General features: G+C 27.9%; 3 protein-coding genes across 3 annotated transcripts; all 3 read left to right on the top strand.

Moving 5' to 3' along the window:
* The first annotated feature begins 548 nt into the window (after positions 1-548).
* LOC113851487 (zinc finger CCCH domain-containing protein 17-like) lies at positions 549-3,176 on the top strand. The gene is made up of 6 exons (XM_027481984.1): positions 549-1,566; positions 1,819-2,004; positions 2,093-2,194; positions 2,305-2,460; positions 2,574-2,753; positions 2,851-3,176. Exons 1-6 carry the CDS (start codon positions 1,156-1,158, stop codon positions 3,091-3,093), a joined length of 1,278 nt encoding a protein of 425 aa, XP_027337785.1. The 5' UTR covers positions 549-1,155; the 3' UTR covers positions 3,094-3,176.
* Positions 3,177-5,029: 1,853 nt separating this feature from the next.
* LOC113850263 lies at positions 5,030-8,827 on the top strand. The gene is made up of 7 exons (XM_027480722.1): positions 5,030-5,085; positions 5,439-5,796; positions 5,911-6,068; positions 6,542-6,622; positions 6,907-6,982; positions 7,089-7,172; positions 8,427-8,827. Exons 2-7 carry the CDS (start codon positions 5,448-5,450, stop codon positions 8,576-8,578), a joined length of 900 nt encoding a protein of 299 aa, XP_027336523.1. The 5' UTR covers positions 5,030-5,085; positions 5,439-5,447; the 3' UTR covers positions 8,579-8,827.
* Positions 8,828-16,849: 8,022 nt separating this feature from the next.
* On the top strand, positions 16,850-17,765 carry LOC113851413. Its single transcript, XM_027481877.1, has 2 exons — positions 16,850-16,924; positions 17,149-17,765. Exons 1-2 carry the CDS (start codon positions 16,868-16,870, stop codon positions 17,746-17,748), a joined length of 657 nt encoding a protein of 218 aa, XP_027337678.1. The 5' UTR covers positions 16,850-16,867; the 3' UTR covers positions 17,749-17,765.
* Positions 17,766-25,016: the final 7,251 nt, after the last annotated feature.

Raw genomic sequence — 25,016 nt, 5'->3', positions numbered from 1 at the left:
TAAATTGAGAAAAGTTAAATAGTCCAATATATATTTTTTATAATATACTTAAGAATAATTTTACAACAATCATTTATTTTAGACAAAAATAACACAATTTTTTAAATATATAATCAATGACATATATAAAGATCAAAGAAATGAGAGTTATAAATAAACTAATTTTATATACGCTTTTCAAAGTATATACAATAATTTTATATATATATATATATAACTGTTGATTATTAAATACATAAATCAATTAATATAAAAAATCGTTAATTTTTCATTGCTAACAAATTAATTAATTTTATGAAAACAAATTAAATTTTTACATTTCGATAATTAAATTATCTAAAATGTCATATTTTAATATATAATTTTTTAAATACTATATTAAAAAATTACGTTTTCTTCTAATCTATAATATTATTGTGTGTATCTTTGTTTTTAAAATTTTCAAATCAGTTAAGATATTTTAGATTTGTGTGACAGATTTTCTGTTTTTTAAAACTGAAGCTTACTGTATAAAATTATAAATAGGCACCTATCTACGCCAACAAAATACTGAAGCCATAATTTCTGATCTAAAGTATTGGAAAACCTTTTCTCTTCTCTTTTTTCCTTTGATCTTCCAACAATTTGTGAGGCTTTTAGCTGCGTTCTCCTCACTCAGGTTTGCTTCTTATTCGTACCCAGAAATAATCTTCGTGTTAGAGTTCTCTTTTTGTCTCTTACGATGGATGATCTGCGAGAGTATAGGATTTCTCCCACTTCAATAATCTCGTTGAAGCTCTGCGTGCTTCCTGGGTGCAAATATAGGGTCTCGATTTTAGGGTTCCTTTTAGTTTATTTATTAAGGTTTTATGAAGGATCGGCGATACCTAATTCTGGGGGTTAGGATAATCGCGATCAACGTGGTTGAACAAGGTTAAATTATCGGTCTTTAGTCCAATTCTACTATGGGTTGTGACCTTGATGGACTAAATCTTCCTCGATCGACTTGTTCTGCTGTAGTTTTTGGTGTCTGTGTTCATTGTTTGCTTTACAATTATGTTATTGAGTGTTGTAATGGAAAATTTGGGACATCGGCTTGTGGTTTATGGAAGATTTATTGATTGGATACGTGTCTGATTAGAGATGCAATTGGAATGTTTGTGTTTTTAGAGTATTATGGATATAAAGGTCGCGAAAAGGACGGAACGATTTGGTGGAACGACGTGTGTGTATTGGCGAGCTGGTAAATGCAACAGAAATCCATGCAGATTTTTGCATGGAAACTCACCACTGCCATCTACTGCTTATCACGATGCCAAAAGGCCCAATACTGCTTATCCTTATTCAAGGAGGCCCCATTTGTCTGAGAAGACCTCCAAGTGTAACTCAAAGACAGTATTGATTAGAAAGAGTACAGATAAAGAAGATGGGACAAGTGTTGCCAAGACTTCTCAGAAGCCATCACCAATTATATGTAAATACTGGACAAATGGCAATTGTGTACATGGTGAACGGTGCCGGAATTTACATTCATGGTTTTATTGTGATGGGTTTTCCACATTGGCAAAGCTTCAAGGCCACAAGAAGGTACCTGACTCTAATACCCCTTTTAGTATTAAACACAACAGAGTTTTTTATAAAATTCTTCTGCAACAATTCTTTATTATTATAATTTAATCTAATTTGATCTATGACTCAATTTTTTATTTGTTGTTATAGTAGTTACTAGTTACTGATTAGAATCGTACAGCATTATAGTGTAACTATATGCTCCTATTTGCATGCCTCTCTTTTATTTTAATATCTTTGGAGTAATTAAATTTAAGCTTTTGACAACAGGTCATCACTGGGATTGCCCTTCCAGTTGGGTCTGACAAACTTTATTCCGGCAGCACTGATGGGACAGTTCGTATATGGGACTGCCACACTGGTCAATCTGCAAATGTGATAAATCTTGGGGCTGAAGTTACCTCTTTGATCAGCGAGGGGCCATGGATTTTTGTTGGTGTGCGAAATGCTGTCAAGGTATGCTCTCTTTTTTCATTGTGTGATTATGTCTTTTATATAGGAGTAATGCTTTTAAGCTGATTACATGGATGTGGTTATTGTGAAGGCTTGGAATATTCAGACTGCTTCAGAATTTACTCTTGATGGACCTAAAGGACAAGTACTTGCCATGGTTGTTGGCGATGATACGCTTTTTGCTGCAGCCGAGGTAACTAACCGTACCATGGTTTATGGTTATTTAATTGTAATTCTCTCTTCTTAAACATTTCTTTTCTGTCATCAAACGATTTATGTATCATCTGATTATTTAAATTGCAGAATGGTGGAATTTCTGCATGGAGAGGCAGCTCTAGCTCTGAAGCCACGACCCCTTTTGAACTGGTTGCTTCACTAACTGCCCACAGTAAAGCTGTTGTTTGCCTGGCTGTTGGTGGCAAAATGCTGTTCTCAGGGTCCAAGGACCAAAGTATAAAGGTATGTATATTGCTCCGTGTGGAGTTTCTTAAAAGATATGAACTTTTTTTGAACTGGAGATTGTTCAATATATAGTTTTTGATGAACAGCTCTTGATATTTTGTTTTCTTCAGGTTTGGGACCTTGATACATTACAGTGTAAAATGACACTCAATGTGCATACTGACGTGGTCACATCCCTTGTTTGTTGGGACCATTATTTGTTATCAAGTTCATTTGACTGCACAATTAAAATCTGGGTTGCCACTGAAGAGGGAACTTTGAAGGTGACATATACGCACCGAGAAGAAAATGTAAGTTACTTAACAACTAAAACTTCTGTGAATATGATCTTATTGTCATTGTAGACATCCAGCTGATATTTCTTGTAAAATGTTGATGGTATTGTAGGGTGTTGTTTCACTTTTTGGGATGACTAATGCAGAAGAGAAGCCAATATTATTTGTCTCGGGCAGAGACAATTCAGTTCGCATGTATGAATTGCCATCATTTGCAGAGAGGGGTCGTCTATTTGCAAAGCAAGAGGTTCGATCAATTGTATTAGGTCCTGGTGGTCTTTTCTTCACTGGGGACGGGACTGGTTTGCTGAAGGTTTGGAAATGGTTGGAGGAACCCAAGATAGTTTCCTCTTAACTATAGAAATTTGAATGATACTGGGGACTGAACTGTGAACAATATCCATTGTAAATACGATATATATATCAAATTGAATTTTCCAATTCCATTTCCTTCACTTTGTTCCGTTTTTACTTTTTGTATTGCACATTGCTTATCCATTGTAAATACAATATATATATATATATATATATATATATATATATATATCAAAATGATTTTTCCAATTCCATTTCCTTCACTTTGTTCCATTTTTACTGTTTGTATTGCACGTTGCTTTTATATCAAACGTGAAAAATAACAATTAGAGGAATTTTCAGAATGCACGTAACAATCTGATAATTACAAATGTATAATTTCTTAATATTGTGGATTTCTTTTATTTTTCAATAATTATATATATTCTTTTTTTCATTAAAAGAAGGTATCGCTCCCCACCGTTTGAGAAAGTATTTTTCATGAAAACATCGTTTTTTTTTTTAAAAAAATTACTTTTCAGTTATTTAATTGTTTGGTTAAAATAAAAAAAAGTATAAGCTAAAATAATATAAATTTATTTTTAAAATTTTTTAATAATTTCTAAAAAAGCTGAAATTATAATTTTTACTAAAATAAAAAAATATTTTTATAATTTTAACTAAAGAAATACATTTTATTTACTATAAAATATCTAAAAGGAAATTACTGTAAATATTTTGAAACTCAGGTTTTTTTTTAATAATGTAATCCTGATAAAAATTTACAAGTAAAGTTGCTTGTTTGCTCTAACAACATCCTTACTAAGAGAATCAATACAAGTTAAATATTTAATAAAGATGTTTTTATTTGGCAAATTTACTTGTCAATTTTTGGTAGGATTACATGATAGTGATAATTTCATTGAAAAAAATAATAGAAAGAGCCCCTATATTTCAATAACCAAATACATTGACAATAGATGCACTCTAAATAGTAAACAAAGGCCTATCTTCAACGCGGAAACTAGCAAGTATTACAAAATTAATTAGAGGATGATTTCGTTTAATTTTTTAATATACTTTTCTTAAAGAATGACATGTTATTTTTCTCATTCTTAAATTTAATATTCATATTTAATTGATTATTTATAATTACATCTACATTATTATTTTAAAAAATTTATTTTCTCAAAGTATAATGTTTGGATTTTATTTATTTAATTATGTATATATTTTATAAATTTAAATATGTTTGTTCTAAATGTACTTAATTTCTTCTCTTAAATTTGATTAATGTTTATCAACTTATTGAAATTGTCACTATCACAATATATGCAACTGAAATGTAACTGACCTTGCTTTGATTTTTTTTTAAAATAAAATTAATTTATAAATACTTAATAATATTTATTTTTATCACATAATATCATTTATTAAATTTATTCTTTTTTATATTCTTATATTTTTAAAAATGTAGACATTCCAACAAATTTTTCCTTTTCAAAGAAGTTATCTAGCCTCGAAATCTTTTTGAGGTTATCATAGCCTTTTCTCGATTAAAAAAAAAACAAGAAGAAGGCAACTTCATAGTCAAATATATTTTATTAATTGGAGGAGTAACTTATTCTTTAATACATATTTTTAACATTTTTAATTATTAATAAATTTTACTAAAATGTATAAAAATATAAAAAAATAAATATTCAATTAAAATAAAAATAAAAATAAAAATAAAAATTTAAATAATTTACAATATTCACTAATATGTTTACAATATTAACTAAATAATTAATGAATAATAATTTTTTTAAAAATATTATTTATTAATTCAGTAAGCATTATAATATTTTAATGAAAATTGAGTCCGGTGTAGAAAGAGAGCGCCAGAAGGTTCTAGCTTACGTAAAACAAAGGAAAATAAAATCCACGCGTCCTTCTCTCAGTGTCGTGTCTCTACCCTATAAATAGGTCCCTTCATTACAACAAATCCTTTTAATAACTTAGGATGTTCTGTTCTTCTTTCCCTTAATTCAATTCTCATCCAATTCCTGAGGTAACCTCATCATGTTCCCCATCTATGTAATATTTTATTCTTTTCTGCATTCAAATAATTTTCATTCCAAATTCTTCTACTTTGTACTTCAACTTCAAGGTTTTGAGACCCCTTTTTCTCTTTTGTTTATTAGGCCAATGCTTAAGTTTATAACGTGACAATAATTTCATGGAGATAAATTATGAATTTTGTTAATTTGTTTGACTATTTTTCTGAATGCATTTTTTTACAATGAGGTTGTTTAGTATGTATGTTTAATTAATGTTATAGTCTCAATTATTGTACTTTTTGATTGCTTATTTTTTGTGAAAATGTGTTTTTTTAATATTGGAATTTTGTTCTGTGAAGATTAGATAAAGAAGATGCAGAAGGGTAGAGAAGTGCGAGATAATATTCATGAACCAAGAGGATTTGGAGATTTTGGTGGCTTTGGGTTTCATTCACGTATGATGCCAAGTCTTTTTGGTGGTAGGGATCCATTTGATGATCCTTTTTTCACCGACCCATTGGATAGATTATTTAGTCCAAGTTCTGGATCAAGAGCAATGCAGAAGACAAACAAAGATAAAGGAATAGTGATAGAAGAATTAGACCCTGATGATGAGGGGATTGGTAGTAATTGCCCTGAACCTGGAGAGGATTTTGATCTGAAATATTCTAAACCAACCAAGGAACCATCCGTTGAGCATCCAGATGATTATGATGATAATGGTAATGTTTTCTTTCTGTTCTTGTTTTGTTGTTATCTTTTTATAAGTTATTTTGTTTAACTTTTTTTTTATTTGCTTTACCAATTTATGTACTGCTTCATGTGATGGCTAGCAGAGAGGAGGAACAGTGATGCAACTTACAAGAATGACCATTACATGGCAGAACCCCCAAAGGCTCGTAATTTTACTTTTAAGACTAGCAGAGTATCATATGGTGGTATAGATGGTGCATACTATACTTCTTCCAGAACCAGAAGGACAGGGTCTGATGGGGTATGGAACTTACTCTTATTGTCAATTGTTGTGAGAATTATTATTATTATTATTATTAGGTTCTTGTTAGCTAGTGCCTTTAAATTGGTTGATGAACCAAAAGTGAAAAGTTTTTATTGGAAATTACGGTGGACTCAATTAGAAATCACAAGAGAAAGTGCATTGATAACATGAGAAATGCTAGCAGCAAACTATCTAACACACTTTTTATTATTGTTTTAAAATTTATTGAAAACTACAAAGTCTTACTTTTAATTTAATTATTCTGATATTCTCATTCTAGTCATACTTTGTAGCTTTTAATAAATTTCAGCCAATAAGTGAAACTGTGTTAAGAGAGTGCATTCTTATTCTTCTTCTACAAACATATTCCTCTAGAACGTTTTCTTGTAAAACTTTTCACTTTTGATTCAAGGACACTAGTTAGCGTTTTCTTTATTATGATTTGCTCTAAATCTATCTTTGTGAATCAGGTGGTAATGGAGGAAAGCAAAGAAGCTGACTCAACAACAGGCCAGGCATCACATAGGATCAGCAGGGGAATCCATGACAAGGTGTGTATATCTGATTGGTCTTAGAATGCAATTCTCTTGTCAATTTTAACTAATTTCAATGTTAAAAGATAGATGAAAAATAAAAGAGTCACCAGACATATCATACATACAGTAAACTTTACGAAGACTCATAATTTGCTATGATATTGGATGTCTGGTTCAATTAGGAATAAAACAAAACCTCATACTAAATAAAGAAATTTATTAAGACGTGTTTGGTACTCAGGTACTTGTCCTGATGTTATTTTAAATATAGAAATTAAGCTTGTCTCTAATGTATGTAGGGTCATTCAGTTTTGAGGAAGCTTGACTCAGATGGTAAGGTTGATACCACGCAGACACTGCACAATCTTAATGAAGGTTTGTTCCTGCTGTTTTCTTTCATTATTTATTTGACAATATCAAGAGTGAAGAGACTTTTTCTCTCTTCAATATTGATGTATTTATTTGTTTTATAATATTTCAGATGAGCTTATAGGCTTTGAAGAGGCATGGAAAGGAAATAATAATATAGGACAGTTGCCCGGATTTAATGTGCATGGGAACAAGGGTAAGAATTCTTTGTTCCCTCTGAGTAAGAAAGCTCCCTTTGTTTCTCTTAGCCTTCTGTTGTTGGAAATCCTATTTCAACTTCACAAATTTTCTGCAAATAGCTTGTTTGCAAACTTGATAAAATTATGCTTTCTGTAATGTTATATGATTATATGTGGTTATGATTTAATCTTTGGCTGAAATCATGATGCAAAATAATTTGATCCTAATTCAGATTACAACTTGTCACTCAATGCTGGGAGATATTGGTTTGCTTGTAGAATTACATAGACCTTATGGTACAAGGGAGATTTGTAACATGGCATTTTAAAATGATTATTCTCTACGTGAATTTTGTATTCCATATTCCCAATTGCATATGATGTTCAATTTCAATTTTCCAAATTGAATAATTGTATTTATGCTATGGCTCCCCCGTGAGAAAATGATAGTATTGATGCTCAAGGATAATGCAGATAATCATGTCAAATATATCATGCCCTCTGCATGAAGGGAGATATTCTAACAAGACATTTTAAAACAGTACCTTAGATGCAGGATAGTTGTTATCAAGTATAATCTATGATGTTTTGGCACAGTAAATTTTTCCATCTGTGTTTTATTGTTTTTATTATGTGATCTACAATTCACAACTAGTAAAAGCCCACAATCAAACGTGATGTTTCCTAGATTTGAACTTGTGACCTTTAAATCGCATGGCAACGACATTACTTTTTCATCGCTTCAAGCAGACATTTAGTGTTTGTTTTATATCATAAATTTAAACATTTTACTATTTCAACGTTCCCATTCTAAGCTAAAAATATATACAATTGTCTTTGTAACTGCTCTATTCATCTTCTCAATAGTTCTTATACATGCATTGCACTACTAGTGTACTGAATAAAACTGTTGAACTTACATTTTAAATGCTTTCGGCATCCAACTACATGGATTGAGATTCAAGTGGCAGGGATTGACATTGCAATCTAAGTAGATGAAGTTGACAATGGTATAACATGTTTTATAACTAGGTTACTACGCTTGAGCAACCAAAGTCATGGTGCATACTTTTCTTAACAAAGTTCCATACTTTTTGTTCTCCAGTAGATGGGGCTTGCTTCTGTGTGTTGTTTACTAACTCTTTCTGTGGTTGTTAATTTGTCTGTCAATGTTCCAACATATGTAAAATCATTGTTTCATAACAACTGATTTTTAACATTAATTGTTTAAATAAAATATTGTCTAAATCTTTAGTGTGATGATGTTGTAGATTCTAGCTGTGGCAAGCAGAACAGAAACCAGGTTTGGCCACTTCAATCATTGGAGAAGGCTAGAAGAGCCAGAGGATTTGCATCAAATAATGAGACAGGAACCAATTCAGGGGGAAGAACAAAGAAAGTGGTTCGAATCAATATTGATTGAGTAATAGGATTTGGTAGTTGATTGCTACCCATTTTGTTTGTAATTGCGGAATGAGGTGTGCTCCGGTGTCTAAGTTAGCATTAGAAAAGCATGAGCCTGTGCAAGCTCATGGTGCACAATTGAGAGGGTTATGATTTGTTTGGTGATAAAGCTTCTCATGTACAATAATTAATTGGAACCATTTTAAATCTTGAAATTTCATACTTCTGTTTGAATGTATGCTAAAGCAGCTATTTTCGTGTCATCGTGCAATCTGTGACATGTAAATGAAGTGTTAACATCAAGTGTGTTTTGTGTCATAATTTAACCTTAACATCAGCTTTTAAGGTTGAATTAAGCTGTAGTTTATTTAAATCTCCCGTCTATTGTAAATATGACTTGTGACTAAGTAACACAAAGGTTAAATCCAAATTTAAGATTAAAATGTCTAATTTATGGGACCTTGAAGCTACATAAGATTCCATGCAAGTTGAGCCTTGATTCTTTATTGTTTCAAATCCCTTTCAGAAACGTAATTAGATGATAAACAAGCGCAAGCTGATCTTAAGACGTGCGGATATCTTATTTACAATAACATTCTTCTGAATTGTCACGTGTATTCTGTTGATGGTATCACTTCTGGGTTTAATTTCTCATCCTCTTTCCGCGTATTATGACTCAACTGTAAAATCATTATTCTTTCAAATTTAAATTTTAAAACAAAGTCTTTTTGGTGCCTTGAATGATAATCGATTACTTTCTAATCTTATCTCTCAAACCCAAATGGGTTACTCTATGATTACTATATAAACGTCATTTTTACTAGTAGACAATTATGAATTTGTACTTTAATTGTGTCGAAGGCCTAAGTCATTCTTAAGTCCTTATTTTCACCAGCTGGATTTGAAACATATGTGCATGCTTGTGGAGTTTGGCAAGAGTGGAATACCACTAAACTTTATGTTGTGGATATATTAGAGAATAAATTTAGACCCAAAAAAATGAGAAAGGTACACTTCAGGTGTAAGGCGTCAATTACCTTTGCTTTCGAAATATCTCTTCAATATATTTTATTTTATTATTATGAAACAAATAAATTTAAAACAAATTTTTTCTTTTATATGAATCTTTTTTTTGACTTTGTGTAATGTTATGCATGAGTAGGGATGGAAACAGGTCAGGCCGCCTGACAAGAGTATGTGGCCTAGTCTAGTTTATGCTTGACCTTTTTAATAAACAAATCAGGCTCAGGCTTTTTTTAAGGCCTTTTTAAGTAAACAAGTTAAGCCTGAACTGTTTATAAAGCCTGTTAAATCTGACAGGCCAGCCTGTATATATATATATTATAATTTAAAAATAGAGCTATCAAAATATATTTAAATAATAAAGTTATTTAATAATATATTTTTATATTCTTAATTCTGTTATTATTAAATTAATATATTATGTTATAATTTTATTTATTTATAATTATAATAAACAAAAATTATATTATATTAAAAATTAAAAATATTTATACATGATTACACTTTTTTAATAATAAATTTATTTAATAATAAATTATTATATTTAAACAATTTAAAAAATAGTTAAGTCTTTGACCAGGAATAAGACGTAATCAAAATTAAACAAAATAAAATTTAAAAATAAAATAATAAAATTATATTAACATATTTTTTATACTCTTAATGTTATTATTATTAATTTAATTATTTAATTATTATATTAATATATTATGTTATAATTCTTTTTATTTATAATAAATAGAGATTGCTTAAATTTGAATTATATTTTATTTGAAAGTAAAAATTTATTAAAAAAATGATAACAAAATAAAATAAAAAACTTATTATAATATATATTTATATATATATATATATATATATATAATCAGACTATGTAGCAAATAATATAAATAATATAATTATAAATAAATTATATAATAATATATATTTTTATAACTTGCACATGTTTTAATTAAATTATTACTCAATTTATCAATTTATATGTAATTTATAAGTATATGTTTTAATTTATTGTATCACTAATATTTTCTATATTACATTAATATTATAATGTAGTTAATTTTATATTTATTTGTTAATTTAAAATAACAAATCAATGAGATAAATAAAATTAAATATTTTGTAATTATTTTTTAATTTAATAGTTATTATTGTTTTCATTTTATATATATATAGTACATTAAGTTTAAATTTTTATATTAATTTTTATCACATATTTTTTAATTAAGATAAAAATTTAGAAATATAAGTTATTTTAATTTAAATATAAATTTTAATAATTCTTCCTATACTCATATGTTATTTTTCTGCATTTATAAATTTTATAATATAAGTATTTATCATCTACAATTTTTATAATGACGATATTTATTTACTTTTTAAAATATAATAATTTTTTTAGCTGATTCAATAAATTTTATAAGTGTTATTTTTTGTAATTATTTTTTTAATTTAATAGTTATTATTATTGTCATTATATATATATATATATATATATATATATATATATATATTGCAGTAAGTTAAAATTTAATTTTTTTAAAACATATAATTTTTTTTAATTGATTCAACAAACTGTGTGAATGTTATTTTTTTTTATCAATTTTATGTATTTACTATAACTTTATTTGTTGAATATAAGATGTCTTTAAATAAAAAAAATATGTTTTTAAAATAAAACTAAAATATTTACTATTTATATAATTTTAAAAAATAAATAAAAAATATAAATATAAATTTTATTAATATAAAATATTTATAATTAATACTTAAATAATATTTTAAAAATTATTTATAAAATTATATAAATATTATTATAATTATTTATTAATTATTAAGAATATAGATAGAAATTAGAAAAATGTATAAACTAATTTAATAATAAAATATTTATATTTTTATTAATATTATTTTTTTTTAACAGGCTTTATTAACAAGCTTCAGGCCAGGTCAGGCCACTTAAACAGGACAGATCAGGCCTAAAATAAAGTCTTTAACAGGTAAATTCTTGCCGATAATATAATAAATGTCTTATATGATTGGTCATATAATCGTGGTTATATAGATGCTTTTTATGAAATATCTTTAATTGGAAGTGTAAGAAAATTAAGTAAAATAAATTATTTTATGGATAGACAAGTAATTGATGGAATTCCAAATGGAATTGGTGTTACAAGTTTTTTTATGGGAGAAACTATTAAATATATAGGGGGTGGACGACTTTCTTCATATATCTTATTTTTTATATTCTTTATATTAATCGTTTTAGTAATTTGGTATTATTTATTTATTAATAGTAATCAAGATCTTATTAACTAATCTATTGTTAACTAATCTTATTAATAGTAATCAAGATCTTATTAACAGGCCAGACTCAAGCCTAATAATTATGTTACAGGCTAGTCCTGTTTAGAGTAAAGTCTGACCTGACCTGACCTGACCTGTTTCTATCCCTATGCATGAGACAAAATGTTCTCCTTTAGTTCTTGATGAATACCGGTTTTCTTTTACATGTCCCATGTTTTACTTCTTTTTTTTTCTTTTTTTCTTTACTACTGCTTTATGGTTGTTTTTACAATAAAACCAAGGATAAATAATTTTGTTGTATCCATTCTTACAAAATTTGGCAAATCAAACAAACTCTAAAGCGTTCATATAGTCAAACTACTGAATACTAAAGCATTTGCATTTTGTGATTACGTGTTGATTTACCTGCTTATTATTGAAAGGATCGACCTTAATGTATGATCTAAAAACATGAATTTTTTTTTTTCACTTAAGAAATTAAGCACTCGCACAATGTGTGGGTGATTCAATTTTCTTATACAACTATTGAGAAATAAAGAAGACTTACAGCAGTTGAGAATGAAAAAAGTAAAGATAATATAAGTGAAGAGCTGTAAGGGCATTTGTCCTAAGTATTTTGAATAAAAGTATAAATTTTAAGGTAAATTTTACGATGCTATGAAAATTGAGAGAATATTATATACTCTTTTATATATGGAACAATCATAATGGTTAATTTTGATAGTAGAGTTAGTAGTTTATTTAGAAAAAATATAAATATCTTTTAATATTTTAATATAATGTAAGAAGCGCATTCAATATTTCTTTAAGATTAAGAATACCGAAACAAGTACTTAACTTCAATTACAAAATATTTCATGTGGTATTTACAATATTAAAATATTTCTTTATTTACAGAGAAATGCTACACTTTTTTATTGGCTAGATGTTTTAAAATAAAATTGTATTGCATTTGCTTATTCTTATAGAAAAGTGTATTATACTCTATGTTCTTCTAATTTGAGTTATCTGTGGAGAGAGAGATTTGACCAAAAATAGCAACATGGAAGACAGCTTTTCTACGGCATCACAAAATAATAAATTAATGGAGAAAATGGTCGGTGAAAACTTTTGAGAGGGTTTGAAAAAGCCACGTGAAAAGTCAATCACCAATCGAAACACAAGATAAAATCAACATAATATCTTTTCTAAAACACTTCTAATTTTGTGTATTAATTAAAAATCGTAGATTGGTTTCTTCATAATGTAAAAATAACTAAAATAAACTTTACCATTTTGAAGAAAAAATTATCTACATAACTGAAAATTAAACTTAATTAATATACTTAAGAGACACGTTTATTTATTCATATGTCAAATTTTGTAGACAATAAGACTTTTTACTTTCTTAGATGTCTTGCTATATTTTACTTCTAACATAACAATCCCTTTTCTGGGTAAAAGAAAAGAACAAATTTGTTTTGGGACCAATATTGTTAGTAGTATAAAACTAGCGATAACATTTTATGAAAATTCTTATTCTAAATAGCCAGAAGATCGAATAATTGTAAATTGAATTGCAAGCACCCTTGCGTTACCGAAAACTAAAAGCATCCCCAAATTATGGATAGTGATTGCTACTACACCTCTAATGTTTAATATATGATAGGAAATGCAATATGAAATTGTTTATATTTTCTTTCTCAATATTAAGTACACGTTCGTCTATCACAATTTGTTTTAAAGGAATTATTATGAAGGAGTGATCACTTGAATAGAAACATGAATAGGTAGCATGGAGCTAGGATTTAGTCTTGGATATTATAATAACAACCAATTCTTAAATCCATTTGTTATGTATATCTTTATTTTTTTAGTATAATTTGGAACAAACAAGTTCCAAGTCCTAAATTTGTGATTACAAAATATATATATATATATATATATATATATATATATATGAAATGCAATAATTAAAACTAAAGGAAGATATTAAGGATGAATAAGTTTATAATTAATGCAAACAACAATGATGATAATTAAACCTTCTTTTACTTAACGGGATTAATTACATGGATCAAACAAAACCATGATATCTATAGACAAATCGTTGACCTTTCATTTGATTTGATTTTTTTTTTTTTAATGACTTTCTTTATAATTTTTCCAGCGTCCACCTCTAGCGACGGGATACCCTTCATTTGATGTACCCTTTTACTGAAATTTCTATAGATTTTCTCTACACATTAACTAAAGCGATCTTAAAGTTTTTTCTCATTTTATTGTGAATATTTTTATAATATAATAATGAAAAATGGGTAATTAAAGGTTAATTTTTAACAAATACAAAAATGGATGTTTAATTGGCTATAACAGGTGAGAATCATAGTTCAACAACTTCAGTATTAGTTATATTATGGCTAGATAGAATATAGACGACATTATTGAGGGGCAATAGCATCAATCAATTGGTGCATATATATTTGATGAAAAGTGAATCTAACAGGAGTATATAGTTTTAGTTTTTTATATTGTTTAAAATTAACCAATTAAAATAAAGAGAATGAAGCATGAACAACGCTAATAAAGACAAAATGAAGCATGTTACCAATATCTTGGATAGACCAAAGCTCCAAAAGAAATGTTTAATCAATTCGTTAATTGCATACAATTAGGAAGGGTAGGCTGCAAGAGTCAAGTAATGTATATTGGAAGGCAACGTGGTATCCCTTGCATTATCCGTTGTGGTTCAACCTAAAAAACAGCATGAACCTAATTTCTAATTTTGAGGTTATAATAACAGTAAATTTATAACCTTAATTAAAATTTCGTTCGCTATATTATTGATTATTTTGGTTTTTTTTAAATATAATAATACCTATTCATTGAACAAACTTCAGAATAAAATTAATCTTCCTAAAGCAGTTAGAGGCACAACACCAACATTACAATGATTAGAAATTAGTTTATGAAGATTTTCATTTGGTTAACTGAGTCTAAATAAAGGCATAAATATTTTATATATCAATGAAAATAAATGATTATATATATATATATATATATATATATATGGACAGAATTTTCTTATAATGGTATAAGTTTAAAAATTCTTACACTTAATTTGAGTATTTCATTTAACTTAAATCTAACATATTATAATTTATTACTTTATTGACCGTTAGATTTAAGTTAAATGAAAGGTTCAGATTGGGTGGAAGAGTTTTTAAACTTACACTGGTGTAAGAAGATCCTTATCCATATATACAGGGGGCAGGATCTTCTTACACTGGTATAAGTCTAAAAAATCCTACACCAAATCTGAACCTTTTTATTTAATTTATATCTAACGAGTTATAATTTATTATTTCACTAACTATTAGATATAAGTTAAATAAAAGGTTCAGATTGAGTGTAAAATTTTTTAAACTTACATTAATGTAAGAAAATCATTCTTTTACACACACATATATATATATATATATATATAATGATTAAACGACAAGTGCTTTTACTTCCAGCACTGAGGATGTCCAGGTACTTTATATATATGTTCAAATCAAATCAAGTAAAAAAATATTCTTAGATTTCGGGACTGAATTTGATTATATATAGTTTAAATGTACATACATTATTTGTAGCTTGGCAAGATTTGGACGGTGATGAAAGTATGATTACATAATATCGAGTGTGTGAGCTTTCCGGGGGATACTAATTTCCTGACATAGAAGACTGCAAAACTATTGCAACTATAATTAATTAAGATTTCGAGGTAAATATATATATAGAGAGAGAAATCCACTGCGTATTATGGATTTTTTTTCACTGTTTTTCTCACCATTGCTGCTATTGTGAGTGGTGAACCTTGATTTTATATTGGAAGAATATATCACTAAGCCCCTAAAATAACGATTTTATTTGTTTATTAAAAAAGATTGTTGAATGAATCTCGAAAAACATCTCACCATTAAAAAGTTGATCAGCTGAGAATCTTTAATTTTGGATATATTTGAAAATTTTCATTATAAATACTCATGTTAACCACTACGGAACTCAAGAAAGGAAGGTGGAATCTGAAATTCTACGAATAATGGTCTTTGTTTTCTATGGGAAATTTTAGTAGCCAATTTCCACCTTCATCGAAACATGGTTCTCAAAGGAAAAGGAAATCCCCTCCCATAACGTGTTCCTTGCCCTGCTTTTGTACACATATTGGAGAAGATGCGCCAAACACATTCGTTTAAGACCATTTTTTATAAATAGGTATAATTTACGCAAGATTCATTAGACGAGGAGTAGGATAGTTATCATCTTAATGAAATTTATATGAATTTTACCCAACAATAAACATACATTGAGAATTAAAAACACGTTAAATAATGTGTTGCTAGTAATTTTTAAGAAGAAGAGAATTTAATGTGCTAAATATATATTACTTTGGCTCTTATTTTTCTGTTTATAAAGAGAAAAAATTGTACAAACTATAAAATTTAATTTTGTTAAAATTAATTGCAAAGCTTGTTAATTTAATTTTTTTAATGGGTTTCATTTTACTATTACATTACTTAAATTATATAAATGCTTTATATGGATAGAAGAGTATTAATGAATGACAGTTAATTTTATCTTAAACTTTTACGTAATAGGTAAATAGACATAAATTTATTTTGAATCATTGATATGATATACAAGAAGATAGGTAATATATATATATATACACACACACACAACGAGACTTTCAACATAAATGGTGCCCGTTTGGACGGCAGAATTCAGAGAATCTACAATAACAGCCTCCCTCGGTTGCTTCCAAACTCTAAAAGTCTAAAACAATTAATGGCATGAGGCAAGACAAGCTATGGTTTTCTCATATATATATATATATATAGATATATATATATATAATAGTGATGGCTCCTCAACACCTTGAAGAAACGGTTTTCTCATATCAAAGATACCTTCAAATTAAACCCAAAGAATCTGCAATTTGAGGACAACAAACATGTCTGGTTGGTCACCTGAAAACGCCAAGAGAGCATATCTTCAAGCACTAAATATGGTATGCAACAAGAGCAGCACATCTTATACTTTGTCACACACTGCAAATTCCACTGTTCAATTAATATAACGTGTTTGGATTCACATTTACATGCATATAGATTCACATTTTCTTTCACATTATTAGTTATAATTTTTGCGTTAAATCTGCGTTTACATGCTTCCTGATGTGTCTAAACACATATAATAAGATTCACGTTTACATATTTTTGTTTCACTTTGCAGGCCAAAAGAGGTAAAGAACCTGATGTAGCTGAGTTTATATCTGCTCTAGCAGCAGGCAATAATGCACAACTCATGGTGGTCGCCGGCGCCAGCGTGGCCGGTTCAGCCGCGCTAGCTCTGGCTGCAGCTGCTCACCAAACTGGTGGCCGTGTGGTTTGCATTTCATTTGGACAAATTGAATCACAAGCATCACGAAAAGCACTAGGAGTTTATGGAGATTGTGTTGAGTTTGTTGTAGGAGATGTGAAAAGCCTTGTACTTGGTGATTACAAAGGAGCTGATTTTGTGCTTGTAGATTGTGACATGACCAATGCAAGGGAAATTTTCTTAGCAGCATTTAAAGGGGCAAAAGATGGGGCACTTGTGGTTGGATATAATGTCAAGCATAGGGTCTCACGGTGGAGACAATTGAGGGCATCGTTTTTACCCATTGGAGAAGGGTTGTTGGTGACTAAAATTGACCCAAATTTGAAGGCATTAAATGACAGGGTTGTCCATAGAAGGAAGAATCGTTGGATTGTTCATGTAGATAACCACACCGGAGAGGAACATATTTTTAGGGTCACATCTCCTTATAAGAAACTGCAGATGGGAATTTAAGGCAACAAATTGATAGGTTCTTTTTCTTTTTAATAATGAAATGATTCAAGTATAATATATATTGGTTGAAAAATATTAACAGCGCAATCTTTTGAATATATTTTTCAACACACTTCTAATGAGTGGTCAGAGATCCACTCATTAAAAATGTGTTGAATAGTGTCTTCACAAGAATGTGTTGTCATCCTTGCTCCACATAGGTTTCATGGTGTGAAGGACTTCTAGTTTTTACCTTCTATTGTCTCAGGATGTAAAATAGAATAGGAGCTGAGCTATTAGCTATTCAGTTGTGTATTGACAAGTGTTATGGTGTACATGTATGAAACATTTTGGCCTGTTAATTTTTTTCACAGGCCAAAGAAGCCATATGAATGTAAAATAAAAGGAAAAAAGAGAAAACTATCTAATTTAATATAAAAATCATCAAATGTTGTGATGTATATTTTATGGGCATGGAAATTATTAGTCCTACGAAACTCCATCAAATATTTTTCATTTGTATCCTCTTATTCAATTGTCATGAATGGTGTGCAAGATTAAATTTTAAGAGCAACTTTCACTTCTTAAAAAGCTTTTGTTAAGTCTTATCAGTTGAATCTTATTACATATACAACGAAGAATTTCAACATTCCTTCTAACCTTATAAAATACAAATTTGTTAGCTTAATTTAATTTTTTATAGGCTTATTCACTATAATAATATTAATTCAAAACATTTACCAAAATAATGTTTTTAAAAACTATTTCTTTGTCAGGACTTTTTTTGCCATGTCATTTTAATGTTGTTTTAGTAAATAAGCCTTTTTTAATACTTAAAAATCTATTATTTTTCATTTGAACTTTTATTTTAATTTTTTAAAACATATCCTTCATACTATATTATTCTTTAGCAATAGTACTTTTGTTATTTGTATTTCTGATTTAATCCCTTTTAATAATATGAATTAAGCATATAACAAGATTGAATGGCGTTACTAATTAATTACAAAAGAACATGTTGTCATTGACCTTTGCCGATAAATTCGTAAATATCCTTACTACTAATAATATTTTTTTAAAAAAATCAATATAACAATTATTCTCTTCATAAATGATATTTGGAGAAAAAAGTTATAAATTTTTTTAATAAGGATGTGAAAAAAAAAGTTCAACAAGTAACTCCCTGGAATGCGTTGGAGCTATCTCCTAGTGAAACATTAGGCTTGAGTTTTTTTTTTTTTTTTCATTTTTCTTAATTAATAAATATAAGAAAACTCACATTAACATAACTTTATTAATTTCAAATCTATGAAGAGATTAATAAACTAAAAAAGTGTGTTTTCCCTATTTATATAATTCTTAAAAAATACAATAAAAATAAAATTGTTATTTTAATAAAACATATTAATTGACAATAAAAATAAGCTCCAAAGCGACCTTCATCGAGGAGGCCCACTATCTTTGGTTCAAACGTAATAAAAGTTAAACTTCTAATAACATTACTTTTATTTAACACGAAATAAAAATGAAGTATATCTAATTTTTCATGTGGCCATTAGATTCACTGATCTAGAATGTGGGAGTTTCACAGTGTTTCTTTTTTAAATTAGTGTAGACCACTCAGAAAGCAATGAATCCTTCTAAGTTCTATCTCTTATAACAATGTAGATAAGACCTGTCGAATCTACATGCAAGATTAAGTGAATTTAAAAATAATATTTAGCAAAGTAATTAAATAATTTGTCAAAATTATTATTGATATATTTGAAATATATATTGTAAGTATTTGAAATGTAAAAGTATTCATTGAATCATTGTAGTCAATTTCATTTTTCTCGATTCATATTTAAAGTTAATTTATTTTGTTAGTATATTATTAAATTTAAATATTATTTCATTCCAAGTCTTAAGAACCTTATTTATACTGAAAAAACATAAATTGATAACATAATTTTGTAAGTGAAATAAGTAATTAACACACTATAAAAGCTATCACTTACTATATAATTTAATAAGATTGGATTAACTTTTGTTCATATAGATATTTTTCTAAAGAAAATTGAATCGTTATTATTGACCTCTTGAGTTTATACTAATAAATAACTTTATTAGCATTTGACATTAATATATACTATCAATATATAATCTCTAAAGTTATTATTAATAATTTAATATTTGTTAGACAAATATTATATTAAAAATATTATTTTAATTCTTAATAATTTTTATAATAATAATAAATATTTTTTGTAATATTAGTATGCCTGTGGCTTTATTTAAAACTTCAATGTTTGTAATATTAAACAATAAAATGTGTGTAATTTAAGGAGTTCCAATTTTTAAACCACTAGTTCTAAAATGATATTACACAGGATATTATATATTATTATTTTTATCTTTTGTACATATATCTTAAAAATGCGCCAAAGTATAAAATGACACCTAAAGATGTACCAGTAACGATAAATCAACATTTTTCTTTTCGAATTAAGACTGATAAAATAATAAAAATCTACAAAAAAATTTAATAAAGTAGTTACTCCTTAAGGGAAAAAGAGAAAAAGAAACAAATATATCAAAATAAGATGACAATTTTGTTTTTTAAAAAGAAAATATTAATATTAATATTACTTATATGCTAATTAATATTTTTTTTATGTTAAATAATAAATATTAATAATTAAACATTATTTTTTAAGTCTTTTTATCTATAAATTTTTTGAATCTCAAATAAAAACTTTAATTGCTCTATGTTTAAGCCCCTATATAAATATAGAGTTGCTCTAGAAGTGAAAATAATTCAAGTTACATATTGATGCTTACCATATGTTTTTGTATTAGGTATTTTATTTTACACATATGTCGTTTCTAATCATCATTGTTATTATATAAATATAATTAATACTTGATTACAAAAGACTTTGTAAATAGACCATTACACTTTAAAATAAGTCTATCTTAAAAAAAAATAAGTAGGTTAAACTAAGAATGTGTGTTTGAAAAACATACTATAGACAAAGGGTCCTAATGGTTTTCTCTTTTTACTTGTTATCCATTGTAACATCCTCGTTTTTTCTAAACAGTTAATTTGTTAATATAGTTATAATTTAGATTATAATTCTTCAATTTTTGGAAAATAAAAAAAATGCTCGTTTATACCGGTTAAAATTGCTCTATGAGGATAAAAATAGCATTTTTAATCTAGAAGAATTATTTTAAATAATAAAAAATTATATTTTAATTAGAAATAATATTTGGAGTGTAAAAATAATTATTTTGGCAATTATTTCTTATTTTTAAATTTTTGGTTAATACTATTTTATGTGTTCACAGGAATTGTGTGATTATTTTTTTTTTCTTTTTTTCTTTTCTTTTTCTTTTTAAGTGATAACTAAAGAGATATTGATGTCAAAAATTATGTTATAATTATTTTAATTGTTTGGCATAAATTATTTTTATTTTTGAGTTTTATTCATAATTATTTTATTTAATTACATTAAAATAGTAAAATAATTGATTATTATATTATTATTTCTTTATCTATTTGACTAAATTGACCATTTTCTTACGTAAATCTTCTTCTTCTCCAAGTCCATAACCCCTTCTTCTTCCTTTCACCATTTTCATTTTCTTCCACTCATTTAAGCTTGTTTTAAAGTATGTTTTTAATATATATCCTTAATTAAGCTTAATTAGTTGTTAATTATCATTTCATCCGATTAAAATTTTAAATTTTTTCTATTTTTGGCTGTCATGAACAGTAAAAATAGGTCTTACTTTACTTCAAAATTATTGGTTTTTAAACTTACTTTCTTTTGTACTATATGTAGACTATGCATGGCTTATATTGTTTACATAATTAGTTTTTCAAAAATGTGATTAAAAAGCACTAAACCCTCACAAGGGTTGGCTGCCATGTAGTTTTAGAGAAGGTGAAGTGAGTGTTTTTCAATTCCATTTTATTCTTTTATATTAGTTAGATCATAGAAACTAATTTTGTGTTAATCGGACTTTTATAGCAAAAGTTAGAAAATTTCAATTTTTACATATACATATAAGAGTATAAAATTAGCATCTCCTTAGTATTAATTATGTTTAGGCATGATTAATTGATTAGGTTGATCGTTTCGAAGATTGGATTGTTCGAGTTTTCTAAAGAATCAAAAAAAAAAATTCATCCATATCTTCATCAAAGAATATCCGTAAGGTAAGGGGTGGGATAATTTTATTTCAATATGTGGCATTAAGAACCATAAGGGAATGATTCTCTATTGTTCTAATCAAATAAAATGAATTTGGGTTGTTTTAGAGCTATCCCATAATTTTTAGAAGATTTTGTTATAGCACTTGACATGTGTGAAAAGTTGCCTTAGACCAGGAAATTGATTGAACAAGGACTCTCCCTTATATGTAAGGTCTTTTGTGTATTTAAATTAATGTATTGGAATGATTTATGGTTGAAGTGCTGTATTGAAATATTTCTTTATAATTGGTTGAATTCTCATTATGTGCTTGTGTAGATATTCTTGTTGGTAGGAATGCCATATAATAGTAAAGATTGGAAGTAATATAGTTTCATGTGGTGTGAGCATATAGATTGATATAATCTAAATGTCCATTAAGACTTGTTGGAAAGAAGAAAATATGTTTTTAAGGTATATATATATATATAATTATGTATTTTATATATAGTACAAGTATCTTTTGACTTCTTTTGAAAATAGATTTAATAAAAATAAATAAATAAATTATATTACTGAGAAAGTAGTATTGGATATTTGGAAGGCTTGAATCATTTTTAAAATGATTAAGTTTTAAATTTTTAAGCATAAAAACATATTTAAAGAAAGAGGGGAAGATACGATTTCCATGGATTTTGAGATAATGGAGGTGGAATTTAATTAATTAGAAGTATTCTGAATTTTTCTGGTTGTTTTACAGGAAGAAGAAAATTTTGGAATATCTGATTTACAGAGGAGACTCTGTCGAATTTTATTGAGAAAAGAAAAAGTTAAGGATTGTACTTAACAGAAAAGAAAAATTAAAGTTTTTCTCTAATTACATTAATTAGGAGTGAAGACATGCATCATGAACATGTGATAGTGTGATGAGTGGACAGGGAAGTATAAGAAATCTAGGGGCGGCTCCAGGGTAGTCTTGGGGATAGTGACGTGTGATTGAATCTGACAGTGGCCAAGGCTCGCCATCTTGTGCTGTAGACTCTCACTGCAAAACTTTACTATCCTGACTGGTCTCGAAAGATTCTTGTATTAGTAGAGCTGTTACTGTATTATGAGATGAACAAAGTTGGCAGATAAGTAACAGTGAAACTCCTGATCCTTCCCTGAGTAAAAGAAACATATTGATGGTTTTGGGCCCACATGCATGTGTCAAAATGTACTAAGTTATAATAATGGACTTGCATCACTTCTCATTCATGGCATATGCATTTGCTTGGTAGATTATGGGTGTTGATAATTAATTGTGTGATTGAAACCCTTATATGTCTTTTGCTGCTGGAGATTGAATTAAATTGTCTCACCCTTTTATTGCTATGTGTGTTGTGTGTGAATATGTTTATTAGGTGAGAACATTGATGGCTCGACCACCGTACCAATTCAGCGTCTCGATCAGATATGATCCTGAGGGAACATGGGTGCACGACTGGGAGCAACAACGATTCACCCACACTGGCTCTATTACCTTTTTGTTAGATAGAAATGGCCCAGGCCCACGAGCTTACCCTATCCCCATCCGAGTACCCATGAGACTTACTTTTCCATTTCCTCCAGATGTACAATTTGTGAGACCCCTACCCCACCTCCTGTTCCTGTATTATCACCCCCCGGTATTACCCCCAGGTTTTCTTAGACCTTTACGTCCTTCTATACCATATTTACCACCTGTTGAACGAACTAGTTTAGTTGACACACTTTTAGCAAGACCTATCTCTATTTCATTCACTTCCTCTTCGTCTTCCTCTAGTTCTTCAGACTCTCCTGATTCTTCTCACTGTTCAAACACCTCTACTGCTATCGGAAGGAAGAGGACTGCTTCTCAAGCAGGACTCCTTCCTAATTTTACCTCCTCTGAGTAGGAATCTAGTGGAAAGGAGAGTAGGATAGAGTCGAGTAAGGAATAATCTATACATATACGTAGGTGTAAGTACTTTTGACTGAAAAGAAAAATGGGTATATAGGAAGCCTAACCTTACCGTTGTTGAATTTTGGGAGGAAATGGGCACTTTGGTGATCATGGATCCAGGGGAAAGCTCGTGAGGTCTTCGTTTTGGGTTGTCGTCTCTGATATCGTGACCCCACTTTAGTTTGTATGTAATTCAGTTATGTATATATTTAGATAACTGGATGATTGTATAAATTAACAGATGATGTGTATATATGAAATGAATACTTCTAGTAATGGTAGTGTATTTAATTTCACTATATCTGAATAGATATAGACCCATGCATGTGATGTTCTTACTGCTTGGTTATTTTATGATTATATTTATATTTATTGTTTAGTAAGTAGTAAGGATGTCACATCCATCCTTTGTAAGTTTTGAAATTTTATTTCGCCTCATTGTTAATTATTTTATTCTACCTTTCTCTACTTAAAAACACACCATAAATACACTAAATTTCAAGTAACAAAGTCACAACACAAGTTTTTCTATTAAAAAGGAAAATATATAACTATAATAAACAGTGCTCATCTCACAATCTCATTCTTATAACTAAATACTATATATAAAATAAATAGGATGATAGTTTACAAGTAGGAAATTAATCATTAGTTTAAAAGAAATTTACAAAATTACAACACCGGCAAACAAGTTTACAAAATGAAATAGCTAAAATTAATTTTAATAAATTATTTGTTGAAAGTTCATAACAAAATTAGGGTCTGTTTGATAAATTATTAAAATCGATTTTAACTGCTAACAATTTTTCATTGCACACTTTTGAAATCACGCACATAGACATTTCCAACGTTTTTAATTTTAGTTATTATTTGCATATGGTATACAAATGAGTTTCAAATAAACTCACGATTTATCAATTCATGAAAACCTTAAAAACGAAGTAACGACTTAATTGAAGAAAAACTTAATATAAAGAACAAAATAACTATATTATTTATGATTAATTGAAATTGTGATATGTGAACTAATAATCTTTAGCTAGTCGTGAAAACGTACCAAAAAGTACAGAAAAAAAAAAATCAAAAGAGGAAGAGATAAAAAAATTTAAAAAAAAGTTGTCTGATTCACTTGGATGGACTAAGAT

Source organism: Abrus precatorius, unplaced genomic scaffold (assembly GCF_003935025.1).
Source record: "Abrus precatorius isolate BTA unplaced genomic scaffold, Abrus_2018 Scaffold9, whole genome shotgun sequence".
Taxonomy (NCBI): domain Eukaryota; kingdom Viridiplantae; phylum Streptophyta; class Magnoliopsida; order Fabales; family Fabaceae; genus Abrus; species Abrus precatorius.
This window is presented reverse-complemented; position numbering and strand designations above follow the sequence as displayed.

Bases quoted from the DNA above. Each gene is read 5' to 3' on its own strand.
- LOC113851487 (XM_027481984.1), top strand. From the start codon at position 1,156: ATGGATATAAAGGTCGCGAAAAGGACGGAACGATTTGGTGGAACGACG. The intron at 1,567-1,818 runs GTACCTGACTCT...TTTTGACAACAG, and splicing joins AGCTTCAAGGCCACAAGAAG to GTCATCACTGGGATTGCCCT. The intron at 2,195-2,304 runs GTAACTAACCGT...TTTAAATTGCAG, and splicing joins CGCTTTTTGCTGCAGCCGAG to AATGGTGGAATTTCTGCATG.
- LOC113850263 (XM_027480722.1), top strand. From the start codon at position 5,448: ATGCAGAAGGGTAGAGAAGTGCGAGATAATATTCATGAACCAAGAGGA. The intron at 6,069-6,541 runs GTATGGAACTTA...TTTGTGAATCAG, and splicing joins GAAGGACAGGGTCTGATGGG to GTGGTAATGGAGGAAAGCAA. The intron at 6,983-7,088 runs GTTTGTTCCTGC...ATAATATTTCAG, and splicing joins ACTGCACAATCTTAATGAAG to ATGAGCTTATAGGCTTTGAA.
- LOC113851413 (XM_027481877.1), top strand. From the start codon at position 16,868: ATGTCTGGTTGGTCACCTGAAAACGCCAAGAGAGCATATCTTCAAGCA. The intron at 16,925-17,148 runs GTATGCAACAAG...TTCACTTTGCAG, and splicing joins ATCTTCAAGCACTAAATATG to GCCAAAAGAGGTAAAGAACC.